Raw genomic sequence first — 21,456 nt, 5'->3', positions numbered from 1 at the left:
CTGGCCCTCAAATTGAATGCTCAGCAGCTGAAAATCCTCCGGGTGTGCCGTCAGCAAGTGGAATGCTGAGTGTATGTTACTTTTAGCCAGTTGGGCCCCTTTTCCAACTTTCTCCACCAAGGGGAGCACCATGGAGTAGGACAGTGAAATCTGGAATAAAATTATTGACCAAATGCCTTTAGGCCATGAGAGGAGGTGTATCAACCTAAATTGCGTTTTTACTTTCTTATTAACCACATCAATGGCGAACACAATCAAGTCAGCCATGGGCCCTCTCCAAATGGGCCTGCCATCTTGCCCTCCTGTATCTCTTTAGCCAACTTATCCCTCACTACTTGTTTGTGTGCACTCACTGATTTAAAATTGTTGAACATTGCCGCACCCCCGTTTGAACTCCCAGTGGAAACCCTCCTTTGGCAGAACGGCATCCTCCCTCCAGTCATACCGAGTCAACCAAAAGTCTAGACTCTCCGATTTAATTGGTGTATGAGCCCTTGCCACCAGGTCCCTGTGCCGCCCCACCCACTCGAAAACCTGATGTTCTTCTTCCTTTTCGACCCCCCGTTAGGCCCTCAGCTCCCTATGTAGTAGTTTGAGCACTTCTACAAACTCTCCCCTCCCGATCTGCTCTTTGGTGGCTAACATCAGGTGAGCACCCAGGGGCAAGGACCTCGCTTCTACGGCATCTGTCTCCTCCCACCTCTGAGTGTGTAAATCATGCCTTACAATTGCATGGTGGACCTGTCATGATGAGGAGCAATAAGATGTCCTCCCAACCACTCTGTCAATGTGGGACATGGCCTCCCTTGCCTCGTGTTGCTGGGGGATGCACCCAACCCTCCCACTGGTTGCACAAACGAGGCCATGCTGGATCTTCTTCTGTCAGTGATCATGTCATCCACGGCTGTCTTCCAGCTGGCCACACCATGTCTTGCCTTCTCTCATCCTCAGGTAACGGAGTTGCACTGTGCTTTTCTGAGTCCACCCCTCCATCATGCTCCCTGCAAGAAAGGGAATGGGCCTGGTGTGCTGGTACCTACATCACGTGCATCCAGAGTTGTCCTCATATCGAGCAACAAACACCATTTACTGCACACAGCACTCCGCTCGCTCTGCTCTCCCCACCTTGCACCCCCTGAGACACTCCTACTGAGCTCCCCAACCCTGCCTTCACTTCTGCCCCCGCTACGGCCTTCCCTGGCATACACTCTAACCAGCCGACTGCACCCCCAACTCCACTGACCTCCTTCTCTCCCAGTCTAACTGCTCCTCACTATGCTCCCCTTCCCCACCTTCTCCTTTACCTTCACTCCAGTCCAGCATCGCTGCTACCACTGCTGAGGTCGATCGCCAGTGGCCTCCTTCCCTCCTGCCCCCTTCCCGGTCATTGGCTCTACCCTCTTCTGCCCACTTTCCACCTTGACTCTGTCCCCGGAGTCCTCCTCTCCTAGTGCACCCTCGCCCCTACTGTGAACCCTCTCTAACTACCACTTTGCTCCAAAGATGCTGGATTCCACCACCCCTCCCTCTCACTCTGCCCTTGCCTGTTGAGCTGTATGGGCTTATAGGCCCTTTCCCCACTCTCTTCTATGGGCAACATATCCACTAACAGCCCTTTCCTGGTATCCTGGTAGCCCCTCCAACCCTCCTCCACACTCACATCTGCTGCGTTGGTCAGCCCCTTCCCCCAGCAGCCCTTGCTTGCTTCTTTAGGTTGAGCATAGCAGCGCAAGCACTGCTTTTCCAACGTGTTGGTATCTATGTGGGCTTTTAACCACGCCCACCTCACGCCCCTCACTTTCACTCATTCGTGGACTTGCCTTTCAAAAACCCTTTGGTTACATTGGTAAATGCTTTATGTTTGTCCCGCCTTGGGAGGTTTTGTTACCGCCCTGGGGACTGACCCCGTTACATGGATAATTGCACGATCGCCGCTATGTTTTACTGCGAGCTAACTTGTTTTTCCTTTTGTGTCTCTCCTTCGACCTAACGCTCAGGGCGGCTAAGGTGCTTTGAACCGACTTAATCATGTCAACTGTTTTACTTTTTATTTGCAATTTATGTGGCAAGAAAAGTCCAGTTGGGAATTTACAACGGTAATAGCTCTAACTCGAGCAAACGCGAGACCCATTGCATTGTAAATTCTTGTTTTTAGGGTCAAGTGCACAAGCGCTCTGGCCCCTGTTGTAATCTCACTGTGAGCTTTTAACCACGCCCATGTCATGCCCTTACACTTTCTTTGGTTTGTGGGCTTGCCTTTGAAAAATCACTTGATTTCATTGGTGAACGGCATGAATACGTTATGCCTTTTTGGGTGTTTAGTCCTCCTCGAGAACACCGGTAAATTACTGAAAACCTACAAGGCTCCATGTTTTCCACATGGTTTCTGAACTACTTTTTCTTTTCATTTCCTGCACAGCGTGGTCTCGCTGGGCGGTAGTCAAGCGATTCGCATGATCGACCGTGCTACATGGATAATTGCATAACTGCTGGTACGTTAGACTGCGAGCGAACTTGTTTCGTTTTGTGTGCTCCTTCACGCGTGCTCATGGCATGGCACTTTGAATCGACTTGCTTATGTAAAACTATTACTTTAAATTTTAAATGTGTGTGGCAGGAAAAGTCCAGTTAGGACTTTACAACCTTAATAGCTCAAAGTCAAACAAATCCGAGGTCCATTGCATTGCAAATGCTTGGTGTGTTTTTCTGTCCCCTCTATGTGTGTTTCTGTCTTGTCCCTCTCCCCGCCTCTTTCCTTCCCCGGAGAACTGCTCCCCCGAGCTACAACCTGGCTTGTCTGACAAAATGCAATTTCTTAAATACCCCATAACTGAGACATTTTGAATGAAATCTGTCAACCATTAGCAGAGGCGAATTGCTGGCGGTACAGGAGGTGTTGTCCAGTACATGGGATTGTTGATACTTCAAAAAAGGCTGGAATAATCACGTCAGCATTTGTGCTCCGCGCGACTAACCCTTTCCCTGTCCAGCCGGCCTAGCTGATTCCCTGGCCTGTGAGGAATTTTCCCCAACAGCGCTGTCCACAACTGAACAGACCTGGATCTCTGTCACCCCACCACTCAAATGACTCTCACTGAAATGACTATGCAACAAATGAGTCCGGGGCGAGCATTCCATTCCACTCATTTGTATCTTTTTGTAACTACGAAGGTGCATAGCCTGTCACAAGCACACACAACGGTCAGTGCACTAGGGTACATTTAATTGTTACATAAGTTAATGACGAATTTGCCTTTCTTCCGCTAGCATCGATTCAGCTTTGGATGCCTGGCAAGCCTTAGCACGTGCTGCGGTTGGAGATTGCTTAGGGCTGATAAAGATGTAGATCTGGGCAGAGAAACACGTTTTACCCGCCAAAGGATGTCCCCCTTTTTAAATGATTTTGCAAATGGCAGTTTGTGCTTGTGGGCATTTGTGACGATCAGGGGATGTCCCTTACCCCAGTTTGCAATCGGCTTCTCAGACTCCCTCCTCGTCGTTAGCAGAACTGTGCCCGCCCTCTTCTGGTTCCTTTGTTGGGACCCCTGGTTACGGGGTGAAAGGTAATTAAACTCCCCTCACAACCGACCAAAGCGTATGTAACCGACACAAGCGAAGTTGGGAGTCTGGGAGGGGCGGAGACAGAGGTGAGGGGTTGTAGAGCAGAAAGATGGGGAGATTAGAGCAGTATTTCGTGCGTATATTCAAGAATGTCCCAGAAATGTAAACCTCGTGATGCAACAGCCGACAGAGCAGATTACATAAGTAACGGACCAGTACAAATTAGGTGCACAAGAAACTGTAGGACATGCTCCAATCATTGCTTCAGTGTCTTGTCAGGTGTAGTAGGCGCTCTATGAATTGAATTACAATAATATAATACACAGACATTTAAAAATCAGCCTCCAGGATTTGCAGATTTTTACAACCGTAAGTGTACATTTTGCGTACGCCATTCCCGGAAACTATCCAGGTAAGTAAAGAGTCTTATATTGTAATATATATTTCTAGACAGACTCCTGGGAAATTATTTTAAATTCTCACAAAATCAGAAATCGCAGGTGGAAACTTACGATGCTAATTACATATGCATTGTAATATTTATATATTTCATATAACAGTCAAGAGGAGCTACGCTGGAACACCCTCGCTCTTTTTTAGGGTCCAGCATGCAAGCGCTATACTAGTCTGTTGTAATCTTTCTGTGGGCTTTTAACCAAGCCCACTCTCGATATTCATTCTTTGTTGTACTTGTTTTAAATGTTGCATTTTTTTGGTCTAAATTGTGAGCTGAGTTCCCTCCCAGGCGATTTCACTAAGTGAACATTTTTGTTGGCCATTATACTGTCACACTTCCTCCTCCTAACGTGTGTGATGGACCCTCCTCCGGTTTCAGTTTGCCTTTCATCCCAGCCCCGATCCTTTTTAGACAGTCATGCAGGGAGCCAATAACTCTCACGGTCACGCTCATGGCCGCCGTAGCGTTTTGAATCAGCTTGCTTCTGTCTACTGTTTTACTTTTCAATTTCAATTCATGTGGCAAAAAGTCCAGTTAAGAATTGACAACGCTAATAGGTCTAATTCGAGCAAACGCGAGACCCGTTGCATTGCAAATGCTATTTTAAAGATCCCCAGCGTAAGCGGCCTTGTGCAGACATTCCCTCCTCCCCCTCGCCGATGACGCGTGCACGTTCCTGTTGTGCCTCACTGCATGAGCAGCCTCCGGGGCCTCCCGCTGCAGTGCAGACGTGCTGCGTGTACTCAGCGCAACCCGCACGGGCTTCCCAGCCGCCTGCTTCCTACACTTCTGGTGCCACACGCCGCACCCGCGAGTAGCCTCGTTCACTGACCTTACTGCCCTGCACCCATGGAGTCCAGCGCAGCGGTGAACATTGCAACACTGCGGCCACGACTCCCTCGGAGCCCTGCATTCCTCCTTTCGTCACCCCTACCCACCAGCTTGGCCAAGTGACTCACCTCTGCAAGAAGCCGCAAAGCCTGCCCCACCTTTTCCTCCGCCATGCTGCACATCGCCACCGAGGTAATTGCAACCAAGTGGCCTAATCAGTAAAAGTACCAGCTATCATGTCACTTAAGACAAGATCTTGGCTGGAAATGTAAATGGCTGTGTTTTATACTGGGCTATACCTATGGTACAAACCTAGAACAAATGTGGTGCAGTCGGTGAACTGCACCACTACCCCCAAAGTAGACTGCCCACAGACCCGGTTCTGGTCAGCTGGGCCCAGTGTGGCATCCAACAGCCACATCCATCCTTTACATCTCATATCACTCGGGGCATACCGTTGACATAGGCTGCCAAGCGACATATGAAATAACTCATAAATCGCCTTCAACAGATCTCCTTAGATCACCTGGGTATTCTTGTGACATGACAGTGAAAACTGACAGCCCAGCACTGATAACTTATGGCAGACACGTCACTTATTCACCCATCGTTCAAAAATACCACCCACACACCCACACACAGGGCTTTATGCTGTTGATATTGATAATTGACGTTCAGCCAAGACATTTCAATGTCTCCCCATGCTACAGAAGCATTGTACATGTTGCAATATATCACTGGATTTCCACTTAGACCCTCATTATCCATGGGGCGTGACTAATCCTTGTTATATCTCCACACTGCTCCACTTCCTGAATTACCACTAACCGAGGCACCTGGTAATTCCATTGGAGGGGATACATCCAGGATTAAAAAAATAATCGGGGGATGGCATGCAGGAACTGGTGTTTCCATGGCAATATCCCCGTTTTCACCTGGTATTTCACACCGAGATTTCGACTGTTTTCAGCAGGTGAAATACCTCTACGAACACGTGCTTAATTTGTAAATAACAACGTGCCGGTGCCCAGCGTTCTCCTTGTAAACATGCGGTTGCTGCAATTAAAGGTGGAAACACAGAATACTGAGGCAGCGTAATCCTAAAACCATATCGGGCTTCTTCAATCCATTTAAAGCCACTTCCTGCCCCCTCAACTCACTTTTGCAGCTTTCTGCTTTCTCCCGTTGTGACGCTTTTTCTAGTGCTTAATTTGCAAATAAAAACATGTCGGTGCCCAAAGTCCTCCTCTTAAACACGTGGCTGTTGCAATTAAATGTGAGAACACCTGGCCCCCTTTACATTATGGGGATGTTATATTGTCTCAAGAAGAGGGCATACTTAAAAAAAAAAAAAAAATCAGTTATCCTAACCAAATTCCTAAAAAAATAACACTTACAGTGATTTTTATTTAAAAAAAGGCTTACCTTTGAGGTTGAGATGTGCTGGGATTTAGCAGATGTACTGTAGTCATTTTAAGTAGTAGAGTGGGATGCAATATTGGTCTATGTATCTCATGGATCTCACTCATTACAGAGGAAGCATGTGGATTAGTTATCAAGCCATACTGTAAGCTAAAGATGCAATTACAGAACTCTTCCAATCAACCCACCTCTGGTCATACAGCTACAGATTTATGAAAGCAGTGTCACCCCACAGGCCACTCTAGCTTAGAAGCTCATTCTTCATGATGCAGCAATATACTTAAACTGGACAGTTATCGCTGGTTCCAGGTTAGAAAGCAAAGCTGTTCTACGGTTCACAGAGATTTAGAGACTCCTGCATTTAAAACAAAAGCTATGCCTTAGGTTACACAGATGGTACAGGTGAAACAGACCACAGGCAGCAGGGGTATCCCCTAAACTCAGTTTTTACAGACTCAGACGTTAGAAATCAAGGTTATCACTTAGGTTACACAGAGGGTACATGCTTAGGCATTAGCCTTAGTGTTAGAAATGGGGTCTTTGGTTGGCAGTCAGGTTACCCCCCTCTCCAAGTAAGGACCCTCACTCTAGTCGGGGTAAAGGAGAATCACCCTCACTTAACCCCCGCTCACCCACTTGGTAGCTTGGCACGAGCAGGCAGGCTTAACTTCAGAAGCAAAGTGTAAAGTATTTGTACCACCACACACAGTAACTCAGTGAAAACACTACAAAATGACAACACAGGTTTAGAAAAATAGGTAATATTTATCTAAACAAAACAAGACCAAAATTACAAAAATCCAAATACACAAGTCAATATATGAATTTTCAAATGAATGAGAGTCTTAATCCTTAGAAAACAGTGAGAATGCTGTTGTGACACAAAGTACCTGGTTAGGGTAAAAAATCAAGCCGCACAGGCGAGTATGCGTCGGAAAAGGGTAGCAATGCGTTGATTCCTTATTCGCAAGTGAGGCCGTGCATCGTTTCCTTCTCCAGTCGGCGATACATCGGTTTTCCCCCTCGCAAGAGAGAGATATGTCGATTTCCGGACAGGGCACCTCGGATCCGTGTAGAGTCGGGTTGACTTGGACGCCCAGGGACGATGCTTGGAAAATCCGGTTGCACGGTAACATAAAACCACGCTGCGTGTGGTTTGCGTCATTATTAGCCTCCGTTAGCAGGTGTTGCGTGTCGTTTCTCCAGCCACGTTGCGTCGATCTTCCAGCCGCAATGCAGGTGGAGAGTAGATTTCAGCTGCAAAGCCGGCGGCGCGTCGTTTATCAGCCAGGTCACAGAAGGGCCATCAAAAACTTCCTCGCAAGGCGGTCTGTGGGTGGATTTTCAGTTCTTGTCTCCCAACTTCACCTTTCAAGGGTCCAGGAACTGGATAGAGCACCACTTGGCAGGGCAGGAGTCTCAGCAGAGAGTCCAGGTGCTGGCAGGTAAAGTCTGTGATGGCTCTGAGACTTCAACAACAGGAGGCAAGCTCAATTCAAGCCCTTGGAGATTCTTCTCAGGCAGGAATGCACAACAAAGTCCAGTCTGTCCCCTTTCACAGGCAGAAGCAGCAACTGCAGGATAGCCCAACAAAGCACAGTCACAGGCAGGGATAGCACTTCTCTTCAGCTCTTCTCCTTGGCAGAGGTTCCTCTTGATTCCAGAAGTGATCTAATTTCTTATACCCCTTTTCAAACACACAATCTAAAAACAAACTTTACTGAAATATGTATTTTTAAATTGTGAGTTCAGAGACCCTAAACTCCATGTTTCTATCTGCTCCCAAAGGGAATCTGCACTTTAATAATATTTAAAGGCAGCCCCCATGTTAACCTATGAGAGAGATAGGCCTTGCATGGTGAAAACCGAATTTGGTAGTATTTTACTGTAAGAACATGTAAAACACATCAATACATGTCCCACCTTTAACATACACTGCACCCTGCCCATGGGGCTACCCATGGCCTTCCTTAGGGGTGCCTCATATGTATAAAAAGGGAAGGTTTAGGCCTGGCAAGTGTAACTGGCAGTTTAAAACTGCACACAGAGACACTGCAGTGGTAGGTCTGGGCCATGTTTACAGGGCTACTCATGTGGGTGGCACAACAAGTGCTGCAGGCCTACTAGTAGCATTTGATTTACAGGCCCTGGGCATCTCTAGTACACTTTACTAGGGACTTATTAGTAAATCAAATACGCCAATCATGGAAAAGCTGATACATACAATTTCCATAGGGAGCACCTGCGCTATAGCACTGTTCAGCAGTGGTGAAGTGCCCAGAGTAACAAAAAAAGCAAAAACAGAGTCCAGCACACACAAACAACCTGGGAAGTAGAGGCAAAAAGTTAGGGGAGACCAGGCCAAGGATGCCAGGTCTAATATATATATATATATATATATATATATATATATATATATATATATATATATATATATATATATATATATATGTTTATTTATTCACTTAAAAACCCAAGGGTTACAGGGCCGTTATAGTTAGATTTACACTTTAAACGTAAAAATCATAGAAATTCACCAGTTATAGTTAGAGTTACCTCAGATAACTAACTCGTGCCCTAAGGTAACTATAAATCACGCCCTAATGTAACTCGTGCCCCTGCCATGCACAGTTTTTTCATCAAAAATTTTACTATAAATATTAGATTGATATTATCAACGATGTCATCATTGATGTCATGAGTGCTGTAATTTGTGGGGTGCATGGTGAGGGCGGCCAGACCCTGAGGTCAACCCTCTATAATAAGCACCCAGCCTTGCACTGTGCACTACCTTCACCCATGTGCAGCAGAGGTTGCCCGCAAGACCTGGCCTGCAGCCAAACCCTGCAGCCAACCCCCCTAGCCATCCAACCCCATGCAGCGGGAGTTGGCTGCGGCATCTATGGGTGTGAGAATAGGTGTGAGAGGGTGTATCTGAGGTGAGTGTGTCTGTCTGGGTGTAAGAGTGCATTCATCCGTGTTTTACTGGGTGTATCAGTGTGTGCGTGGGTCTGTGAGTGGAGGCATGGGGGTGTCTGTGAGTGGGTGTGTGAGAGTCTGAGCAGGTCTGCGAGTGCATGCATAACTATCTGAGTGGGTCCGTAAGTGGGTGTTTGAGGGTCTGACTGTGGCTGTAAGTGGGTGCCCGAGGGTCTAAGTAGGTCTGTGAGTGGGTGTGTGGGTGTCTGAATGGGTCAGTGAGTGGGTGTGTAAGTGTCTGAGTGGGAGAAAGATTGAAAGAGATAGAGAAAGAGAGGGAGAGAAAGCGAGTGAGAGGTAGAGAGAGAGTTTTTTAGTGATATACGACATTCTTAGAATGAGTTATTTCTGGACAAACTGAAAAGAAAAATGTATTGGTCATTTAAAAAGAGTAAGATGACATTTTAGTATGAGGCTTAAACATTTGTAGTTAAAAAAAACAAAAGGGAGGGAAACAAGTCCGGCTGGACTTGAATCCTCAACTCTTGGTGTGAAGGTCTGTGACCTTAACACTGAGCTATTCTTATCCTAGCATTTTTTGTTTTGGCTGTAACTCTGGCGCCGCTTGATGAATCTTCACAAATTTTTCAAAACTTATATTTTAGTCAGTTCAGCTGCACTGTTGACAGCCCCAAAACACTTTTTCCCCATTCTGTGTCATTGGGATCTTTCAAAATTTTGAGCACGACTTCAACCCGAACGACTGAACGGAATTACACCAAATTTCACAGAAAGCTTTTTGTGATTTGGTGTAAATCCATTCTGTAGTTTGAGATATTAGAGTTTAAAAAAATATAGAGATCTACGGACGACAATTCGGATTCGGATACGTGGATTTGGGGGAAAAGCAAAGCCCTGCAACGTGACAGAAAAGTGAAAAAAACCACACAAGGGGTCAGGAGACAGGTATCCTGACTCCATAGGACATATAGTGAGCAAACAATTGCCCATTTAAACATTTTTTTTATCCGATCCATGGAAACTGAAAAAAAAAAACCACCCACTGCATCCAAACTCACGCTGTACATGGCCGAAGTTCGTGGGCAGCTTGGGTTTGGGTGCGTGCAGGTGGGTTGGCCGCCAGGCATTGCCATAGGCCAGGCCCTGCGGCTAACCCCCATGCATACAGCTGAAGGCCTTGTGTGCGCTGCTTATATTTACATCTGTGCGTGCTAAAAATAACATAGAAACTGGCACTCAAATTTAGGAAATGACTCATCCAATAATTCTATCCGCAGTCTTAGTCTGAGCAGACATGCACAGGAAGGGGGCAAGATGGTAGTTAAAAATGCTGGCACACCCTGGGATCCTGCCAGTCACAGCATAGGATGTGTTGAAGTTAGCCCGTAAGAACCCAGGCTGTCAAGTCCATCTACGGACCATAAGGTAAGGAGAAAGCCTTACCTTTAGCTCATTCAAAGTGTGGCTGCAAGACTTCTACCAGGTCTCAGCAAATGGGAACACATTTGTGCAACTTTAGAGTGTGCACTAGGTGCCCATCTCAATTCTAGTATTTAATTATTTTATACAAGGTTAAGTTCTCCCAAACCCCATTTGACTTCAGTTAAGTTCACATGGCATTATCCCAGCTCCCACCTGAGATCACCAAACCATGCAGTTGTCCGAATCACAGTAACATACAAAGTTCATTTCGTACACAGTGCTTCTTCTGTTGCCATAGCCAGGATATGGAATTCTTTAACTTTGTCTTTATGTGCGCAACTCTCCCTCCGGAAAATTCAGGAAACTGTCTGAAACGAGGCTTTTCATTCTCTAGACTAATCTCCTGATCTGCTCACAAGTAGATGTATTCTATTCAGCACCCTGACAACCCTACTGATTATGGTCCAAGGCCTCTGGCTGGTCTCTCATATGTTCAGGGCACTGCATGAGGACTTGCGACCACAATCACTTAGCATCCGGACCAAATGGAAAGGCATTTTGGAAAAAACCCTCCCAGCTTAAGAGTGGGTGAAGGTCCACAAAGGGGTGCGAACAGTTAGCGCTAACGCACACTACAGACTCTTGCATTATAACTTTAGACATCAAAAAGACCTCTCTCTGCATACTTTCCATGCTATATCTGACACTAGAATGACCAGCTGTCCAAGTTCTGCAGCCCCTATAGTGGACTTCATACTTACCGTATGGTCCTATTCCCCTATATCCACTTACCTGGGGGAAATCTTGCAAACTTCGTACAGGGCCTCGAGCTGGATAGTGCCACTTGAGATTTGCGGGATGCTACTGAGCCTACTCCCTTCCCTACCCAAGAAAAAGCTAAGTTGGAAATTCATTCTTCTTGGCCTAGTGTTAGTGAAACGCCAAATAACCATTAAATGGCTTAGCCTGACACCACCTACACTTGCTACCACAAACACTTGGCATCTGGACCAAATGGAAAGGCATTTTGGAAAAACATGCAAGCTGGTTGACTGATATTTCTTAATGGGCGGTTGAGGAAGAGGTCCGCATTAAGCATGTTCGCAGGAACAAGAAATTGGAAGATGACTGAAGGGCCTGGTCCACCATGATATTTGAACTGAAGGAATTGCAGCGGGCACACCCATACTCCACAATAAATAACCTCTTTTTAATGTTTGAGATCCCTGGATTCCAGAGGGATGCATTGTGAACACCCTTACACTGCCCATTACACATTTCTTTTACAACACTGGCCAGGATCACATGCAGGAGCAAGTGGAGGGGAGGCAGGAGTTTGAGTTGTTAGTTCTTTGGGTTAGTATACGGACAGTTGTTTAACCTTTCTCTTGCCAAGGTGTTCTCCTGGGTATAATTAGAGGTTCTTCTCTTGTGCCAATGCTCACCCCCAGTGTATACAGATAACACCCGCAAAATTATCCTTTCACAGCACCTTGTCAAATTTTGATGAATACCCCAGGTGACATATTTGTACTGACTGTGGAACAATGTTTATCTATCTACTTACTGTGATCACAGAATGGACTGTCAATATATCAGATGCTGCATATTTTCTACACTGTCATGACTACATACTGTCATGTAAAACCAATAACATTTATTTAAAAAAGGCACTTTTATTCCCCTCGGGTACCTTCATTCTCTTCAGCACCAGCACCAAGAGGGCAGACATAAAATAACTATACAAATAAAAATGTGCACATCATAACATAACTATAAACAGTTGGACATAAAAACAGAACCTGGAAAATGAGCATTGTGGATGAAAGAAACAGAGCATGGAACGTGTAAACAAGTCAAAACGAACTGGATACAAAGGAGGGAACGGCACGGCACGATCATCACACAACAAAGAAAAATAACAACCAGAGGATGAATATAGATAAAAAGAAGTAGGAAGAGACACCAATAATAGCAGGAGAAACTTAGCCAGGAAAGTTCAAGACAAAGGAATATGAGCAACAGAGGGAGGAAGGGACAACCATGAAAAAGAGGCAAGAGAGTAAGTATACAGCCAGATAGCAGGCAATAAAAGGTGGCGTAATAGCAACTGAGGGAAGAACAGAGAAAGGACACAGAAGACAAAGTGAATGGAAAGAGAAATAGGAAACAGGCAGGGACCAATAATAAGCTAGGCTTAAGGGCAGGGGAGTGGTCACTTAGGGGCTCACCTGTAGAAGTGGTCCCCTTTCACGTTCGGTCCCACAACCTCCATACTGCTGGTATAGATCAGGTACTGCACCCCATGCTCCACACATGCCTGAATCACGTTCTCTGTTCCTGTAACAAAGCATCATGGGAAACAAGCAGTCAGAGCTCAGTGTTAAGCAGAATGGAGATAAGATTTAAGGATCAAAAGGTGAATCTCGCTTGCTTTATTTCCATTAAACTTATCAGGGACGCTTTGCGAAAGTCCAGGCATGCCAGTAATGGGGCAGACTTTCAAGGTATCCACGTAAGAAAAATATATACAAAAAATCTAAATGTAATTCATTCAAATAGTTAATAGTTGAGAAAATTTAACATGGATCCAGCCAGCAATGTTCAACACAATTTATTAATAATCTTTGTATCAAAGCAGTAGTGATGGGAGGAAAGCAATTTCAAGAACGTGTTCAGATGCCGGGTAACAGGTACAAATAAGAGGTACAGTTATGAGAGAATTCCGGAAACCCCTGCAGTCAAACAGCAGTGTGAAACGGGCGTGTTTTCAGTGTACTTCCTGGAACAATAGTACTCCTTTTTGTGGTTTTGGTATAAATACATTTGTAATTTAATTTGCAATCAATTAGCTCTTCTTGCCCCTTGTTAGGCGCCAAAGCACATTACTTGTGTGGAGGGATGTTGAATTTGCAGTATGGTCTATGTGGCAATAACTTTAGTTTTGTGAACGAGTGCTAGCCGACTGCTATCAGTTGGCAGGCACCTGGACACCTAGCCTTCCAGTTCCTGCTTGTTCCAGACTGATCCACTGACACCGCAGCTGCCTGGGTTTTACTGCTGGGGTTTTCCAGACCGGGTTTTCCCACTCACCGTTCTGCCTGCCAGCAGAAGCCTGGCCTGCTCCAGGGCCTATTTAATGCAGACCACAGCATGACCTCGCAGAGGGTGTGTCGTTGGTACGCCAAAGGCACGTCAAAGGCAAGCCCATCTGTGCCCGTCAGCTCCTGGACTATGCCCAGCACCACAAACCCTGGCCCTCCCTCCTCCCCAAAGATACACCATTGCCGATCTCTACACTGCACACCCCAGACACTGCAACAAACACTGCCACTGCGCCAATCCACATCAGGACCTTTCACCTGCACTCACTGCCACTTCACCTGGCACAGCACACACACCAGCCCACCAACCAGCCCTAAACCTAAAACACCATAGACACCACCTGAACAAAAACACCAATTTGCATGCGCCCTTCTCAACTCACACTCACTATGCAAGCATTCCACTGAATTACGGGACCTCATCGCCACCTTCACACCCGACAACGTCTTTCTCATCGAGACCTGGCTCAACCCCACATCCTCCCCAGACATTGCCACAGTGATCCCCAACAGATATAAACTCACTCACCAGGACCACACCAACAAGACGGATGAAGGAAGAGCCATTATCCACAAAAAACACACAGTGCACCGCCACCACTGACAACACCACCACCCCCAAGGAACATCTGAACTTCAAGCTCCACTTGGACAACAAAACAACCATCAGAGGCACCTTCATACACCAACACCCTGGCCCTCGCTCTAGCTTCTGTAACACCACCGCAGACTTCATTGCACCCATAGCCTTAGACTCCAAGGACTACATCTTCCTCGGCGATCTAAATTTCCACATAGACGACCCCAATGACAACAACACTGCACACTCCGACAGTATGAGCAGCCTCAGATTGACCCAGATCGTCCATGACCCAATACACATCGCAGGACAAAGGCTGGACCCTATTCTCACCACCAGCAACCACATCAAATATAACCATGTCACAGAACTCTCATGGACCGATCACTCCATCGTTCTCTTCAGCATCTCTAGCCCCTGCATCTCCATCTCCAAAATGACCAGCACCCCTCACTGGAGGTGGAACAAAATCTCAGAGACCAGCTGGGCGGATGCCCTCAACACCTCCAACTCCGCTACCGCCACAAACCTCAAACAGGGAGTGAAACACTTCAACACCTGGGCCACCAACTGCACTGACAGTATTGTCCCCATCAAGATCAACATCCAGAGAAAGTCCTCCAAAAAGGCCAGCTTGTACACTCAAGAACTCAAAACCGTGAAACAAGAAAGCAACAGCTGGAGGGGAGATGGTGTGCTAGCAAGGACATCTCTGACAGAACAGCCTTCAAGACCTCCCTCAACCTCTACCGCTGCCTGCTGAGGGCAACAAAGAAGACAGCCTTTGGTGCACGCATCAAAACCAGCGCCAATTGCCACACGGAACTTTTCAGCATCATTAAGGAATTCTTCAACCAGGCTGCCAGTGAAAACAACATCATACCCTCACAGAAGCTGTGCAATAACCTTGCCCACTTCTTCCACAACAAGATCACAACCATATACAGAAACTTCGAACCCCAACCCACACCAACAGACTTCCTCAAAAGATACACCACCACTGTAACCAACACGAACCACACACTGACCACCTGGAACATCCTCTCCTCCCAGGACATCACCTCCACCATGAAATTCATCCAGTCGGGAGCTCTCACAGACCCATGCTCGCACCACATCTTCCACCTTTGGAAACCAAAGGATGGGGCAGGAACTCACCACCCTGCTCAACATCTCTAGCACCACTACAACTTTTCCCGAATCTTGAAACCTGCCGAAGACAGACCACTACTTAAAAAACCCTCCGCTGACCCCAGCAAACCCAAAAACTACCAGTCAATCTCCCTGTTCCCATTCCCAGTGAAGGTACTGGACAAAATCATCAACAAGCAACTCATGACATTCCTGGAGCAGACCCAGCTACTCCACGCCACCCAGTTCGACTGCCACAGCAATCATAGCACCAAAACTGCTCTGATCGCAGCCACCGATGACATCCGAACCCTTCTCAACCGAGGAGCAACAGCAGCTTTGATCCTCCTTGACCTCTCAGCAGCCTTCGACACTGTATCCCACCACATGCTGATCAAAGGACTCCACCACATCGGCATCCAAGGGGACGTGCTCAAATGGATCACCTCCTTCCTCACCAGAAGAACCTGGAGGATCCACCTCACACCTTTCACCCCGAAATTCAAGGAGATCACCTCTGGTGTCCCCCAGGGCTCATCCCTAAGCCCCATGCTCTTCAACAAATATATGATGCTGCTGACCAACATCGTCACATCCCATGGTCTCAACTTAATTTCCTAAACAGACAACACCCAACTCATCCTCTTACTCACCGACGACTCCCCCCCCCCCCCCCCCCCCACCACCACCAGAACCAACTTTCACAGATACATGACAAGTGTCACCAACTGGATGAAGAACAACTGCCTGCAGCTGAACACAGACAAGATGGAAGTACTGATCTTTGGCAACAGCAGGAACACATGGAACAACTCCTGGTGGCCTTCAGACCTAGGACCAACACCTACTCCCTCTAGCCATCCTGGACAACGAGCTCACCATGAAATCACAGATCAATGTTGTGGTCTGCACCTGCTTGTTCACTTTGTGCATGCTACATAAGATCTTCAAGTGGCTACCCCTACACACAAGCCATGCACCATGACACAAGCCCTCCTCACCAGCCGACTGGACTTCTAATGCCCTCTACGTAGGAATCGCCACACACCTCCTACACAGACTTCAGACCATGCAGAATGCCACAGCCAGACTCACCTTTGGCCTTCCCCGACGAACCCCGATCACAACCCATCTCAGGCAACTCCATTGGCTCCCCGTACAGATCAGATGCCAATTCAAGCTGCTGACCCACGCACACAAGGCTCTACACAACCAAGGACCTGCGTACATTAACCACTGCCCAAAGTTCCACCAACCGTCGAGAAGACTATGCTCTGCCTCCCTTTGACTTGCCCACACTCCCCGCATCTACCAAAGCAGAAGTGGAGAATGCTCCTTCTCTCACATTGCAGCAAAAACCTGGAACAGCCTCCCCACACACCTGGGGACGATCACTTCCGGAATTTCGAATGGTTCTCAAGACCTGGCCGTTCGAATAAGCCCCTGGGACCTGCAAGCGCCTGGATACCCTATTCGGTGATTAGCCGCGCTTCATAAATCTTGATTGATTGAATATGCAGGTCCACTATGAAGGTTTAGGTGAGCCCTAGGACTTTCCTAATAACTGGTTGTCTGGGTATTGTTTTTTCATTAGATCCAATCAGGGGAAGAAGGTATGTTTCAGTCTCCTGTGATTAGTGCCATTCAGATAAAGGTGTTGTGATTAGGACCACTCAGAGAAGTATAGGCCTATTCTCGGATCTGCAATGATTACAGTAGGCCTTGTTGAGGCACATTTATGGAGATTTGGAACTTTTCCTACATTGGCATCTCTAAGGGGAAGCAGATGGGGCCTGTGCCCCAGCACTATTTGTCCTGCTCCCCCAAACACCCCCGGGCACCACCACCATAACATATGAATGTGATGGGGTAGCACAACAAAAAAAACATACACTGCACCTTGGCACACACATATTTGAATTTGTCCAACTACCTTTCAATGCACAGCAGCGTTGTTTGTTTAAAATTTTTAAATCAGCCTCTAGAGCTGGATAGATAAGTAGATAGATAGATAGACAGACAGACACACATACAAAGTTAGATTTAAATATGTTAAGTAGAAACTTATACATACACTCTTTCCGAATGACCTTGGTAAGAGGCCCCATCAGTTTTATCTGTGGCCCAAGGTGTGCCCTCCTTAAAATTCACTTGTAGATTTCCCAATATTTTCCTGGAACTGACCTTGGTCCTTTTTTTCAAAGCAGAACAAGTTAAGGTGTAGCCTGCTCCTACTGTGCGCTTGATAGTAAAGTGACAGAGCGTCACTTGGTGGTCTGGACCTTTCCTTCTAGTAGCTTGATGTGGACTGCATGTTAGCATACGTCTGATATAAAAGTTAATATGTGCCTAGAACGGTGGGGAAAAAAGCAACATGTGAATGGAACAATATAGACAATAACAACTCCTGAACACCCCCTAGTCTGTGACCCAATTTTAATTTTCTTCCTTTTGATATCAATGATTAGATCGTCGATTTGCGATAGCAGATTTGAATCTATGGGGAACGTGATGTCTTATTTACCCCTGACCATACACTGTAAGGCATCCGAGTCAATCGGATTTACATGAACCCTTTATCAACAGAATAGCTGAACCATCCAACGAACTTCTCTCCTGCTATCTGTGCTGCTTCTGTGCCTTAAAAGCTAGAACTAGGCCCATGTCAAGGATACTGCTAGACAAGAGTCCCTCTTGAGCCGGCGCGAATCTGAAGAGTGCCAAGTGGGATGGAGTTGTGTCCTGGAGGTGAAGCTAATTTTATTGGCAGGACGTTGTGGCCATTTTGGAACATAGCTAGCTATGAATGTAAATCTATCCTGAGCCAGGTTCAATTAAATTCCAAGACATTAGTTTTGAAATTGCGTGCACGGGATGATTAAGCAGGTCTCCGTGTTTGCCTGCGACAGTGTAGACATGCACTGTACTGTCTGCGTTTGTATTTGAGGTCTTACCCTTTAAGAGTGATCTGAAGAAGTCTACCGTTGACACATTTAAAAAAACTCTTTTTGTTAAGTGTCTGGCAATCTGAATCAGAGCAATCACGGTGCCTTTATGGTAAATTCTTCTTACACAAGGGTTGCTCTGGGTGGTTGTTGCTCACAATGAAAACAGACAATGGGCTTCCGGCTCTTCTGGATTAAATAGGGCTGGCTGTCCAGGACATGCAATGTAAGTACCCGCCCACGCCTCTGCACAAACAAAACAGGAAAGTCCACGGCCACCCTTTGTAGATCTGTTCATCAGCAAATGTGCCCTCTGTGCACCCTAGAAGCTGCAAAAGCTGCTATTTATATGTATGTAGGTCCCTGCAGAACTCGGTATGCCCCGAGGACTGGCGCGATGAAGAACGTGCATTAATTACTGCGCCCCTTATTGCAAGAATCCATTTTTTGTTATGTCTTTTGTAATTTCTTTTGTGATGTGAAAGGGTTTCATTCCTTCCCTGCCATGGTGCTTCCTTCCAACCAATATTTAGCACAAGGATCCTGGACACAAACACAGCTCTATGAAAAGCAACAAAACCAGTGGAGGACTGCAGTCATTTATCCAGAGACGACCAGACACGATATGCATGCTTCCAGCAGGCTAAGGTGAATGCATTTTGAAAACAAACATTAGCAAAGCCAATATCTCTGGCCTTTGAGACAGGCAAACCAGTCCTGGCATTAAAGTACACTCCTCTGCAACTTGAAGTCTTTATTTTTTTCTGTTATCTATTTCAATTAATTTTTGGTGAGGTTTCAGTTCGTTCATACCGTGCATTGTCAATAGAGAGGGAGGGCCTGGAGGGTGCGTGGTTGTTGTATGCAGAGCAGGGAAGCTATGTGACTAAACTTTGCATGACAGGCTGGCCGGTCTCTGGACTCGGCCAGCCAGTCATGCGTACTTAGGGCTTTTGACTATAAATCCATTCTATCTTGAGGGCAGGGCTGGGCCAGTTAACTTGCAGCTCTCTGTGTATTCACTGGGGTGCTGTGTTGCCTTGTCCATCCAAGTATAGGCCTATTCTCAGCGCAACAGCAATCTTTAGGGTTATCTAGGTACTAATGGCACATCTTGAATCCTGAAATAAAAGCCTAGACAAGTAGAAGTAAACATAGTAAAAAGAACCAAAAAGATCTCTTATTTGCTGATGAAAAACCAGTTCAATTACACTATAGGGTAACTGCAGAACAACCAAGTGTTAGTTTTCTAATTTAAAGTGGTTACCCTCTTTTTATTTCAAGTCACAACTGATTACAAAGTTTAGCTGTATGAATTGACCTCTACCACCACCTTATACCTTCTGATCTTTTGTGATTTTCAAGGTAATGCAAACATAAATCTTAACAAATCGTCAGGAAGATATTTTACAACTTTTTCAGGTAAAATGGTTGGCTTTTGATCATAAAAAGCTTGGTGTGCAGTACAAGGACATTGAAATAGATTTTGCTCCCAAACAAGCAGCCAGTATTGGCTGTCTAAACGGTAAGGCAAAGTCTCTTTCTGAACATAGCGCCTGATTTAGATTTTGGCAGTAATGGTCCAGCTGCCAGTTTTCTTTCGAAATACCCATCCGCTGCCTTGGCGGTCCGCCCACCCGATTTAGATGTTGGTGAGACCATAGGCAAAAGACCGACCAAGTTCCGCCGACTCCACCAAGAACCTCCAGCCGCCGTGATGGCGGTATTGGGAATAGAGACTGATGATGGGACTCCAGCCACCTTTACCGCCAAGCAGATTTGGATGTGCCTTACTGCCAAGCTAACTGTGCTGGTTCAACCTCCACATCTGAGTTGGCAGATTGGAGGGGAAATTAGGTAAAAACCTTGTGTGTGAAAGGGCTCAATCCTCACTCAGTGATCCCTCAGGCTCATCTCTTCCAGTTTCACACACAGCTGTCTGGAATCCTCCCCCTGCTTTTGGCGAGAGGGAAGTCTAATCAACCAAAGAAAAGTAGAAAATGTAAACAAACAATTTCCTTAGGCTGGTTTGGGTAGGGGAGGAGCCTGGTCAGTCATTTCTGTACCGGGAGATGCTAGAGAAGAGATTGATGGACAGCCATGGAAGGATGCAGTGGTTTCTATCAGACAGACATTCGGGGGAGAGGCTGTCCTTGATCCCGAAGCACTCTCTATCTTTTGAGGGGGAGCCTTATTGCCCTCATCTGCAGGGCAGTAACAGCTATTAATTGCACTGCTCTTTTTGCGACCTTACCTGCACCGCAGGCTCATAACTACATCAAGGGTAATTACCAGCTATTGTTACTGGCGGGTGAGGGCAATGACGCTCAATTAAAAGCCAAAATAATTATGTTGAACCCATAAGCCAAAAGACTAGGCCTATATTTTGACACTTTTGACTTTCATCATGCCGCATCTTAGAAAACAGCTGCTGAACAGCCTGAAGGTATGCTGCCTGTATGTTGTTGGATTTCGACAGGGTATACTGAGAAACCCCCACACAATGTATGCATGTGTGAGGACTTGTTTCAAGAGCGTAACCTGTGTCCGAGTCTGTGGTTTCAAAGGCTGTCTAATAGAACCTTAAACAAGTCACTTGTTTTGCAGGAGAATTGATTACATCTGTCAATAGTAATTTCTGTTGTAGTAAATTATTACACCCATTCACACATCTGCCAACATTAAAATGTTATGATGATTGTACCTGGCGTGTTGATTGTCACAGGGATGACTCACAGCATTTTTTTCTTGTTAACATGTGGAGGATTTTAACAGAGAATCGCGTGCGTAATTCTCTTGATACTGTAACGAAAGCCATTCTTTGAAAGTACTTGGCGTATTCTGTCTGTATTGTAGATGTTTTAATTAGTCACTGCAATACGTTTTCACTGATAGTGCTGTTGGTGTTGTGGTTGCTTCTAGGCAACGTCCTACCTTTTAAAACTACCTGCGTGACCTGATTATTAAAAGTGTGCCAGCCAACATGACACTTTAATCCACATGATCACACCACAAATAAATGTGTTTCTCAGGGGGGTGGGGGGGGGGGGGGGGTTGTGGCGA

General features: G+C 46.2%; 1 protein-coding gene across 5 annotated transcripts in view; it reads right to left on the bottom strand.

The window, feature by feature from the left end:
• HSD3B7 (hydroxy-delta-5-steroid dehydrogenase, 3 beta- and steroid delta-isomerase 7) overlaps positions 1–21,456 on the bottom strand; it is a 450,561-nt gene that overhangs the window by 39,145 nt on the left and 389,960 nt on the right. For all 5 annotated transcript variants that reach the window (XM_069244179.1, XM_069244174.1, XM_069244177.1 and 2 more), the window contains exon 4: positions 12,865–12,973. In XM_069244179.1, the coding sequence (XP_069100280.1) occupies positions 12,865–12,973 (109 nt within the window). The remainder of the gene's footprint in view (positions 1–12,864; positions 12,974–21,456) is intronic.

This window comes from Pleurodeles waltl, chromosome 7 (assembly GCF_031143425.1).
Source record: "Pleurodeles waltl isolate 20211129_DDA chromosome 7, aPleWal1.hap1.20221129, whole genome shotgun sequence".
In the NCBI taxonomy this organism is placed as follows: domain Eukaryota; kingdom Metazoa; phylum Chordata; class Amphibia; order Caudata; family Salamandridae; genus Pleurodeles; species Pleurodeles waltl.
The sequence above is the reverse complement of the archived record's forward strand: the minus strand, read 5'-3'. Positions and strand labels throughout refer to the sequence as shown.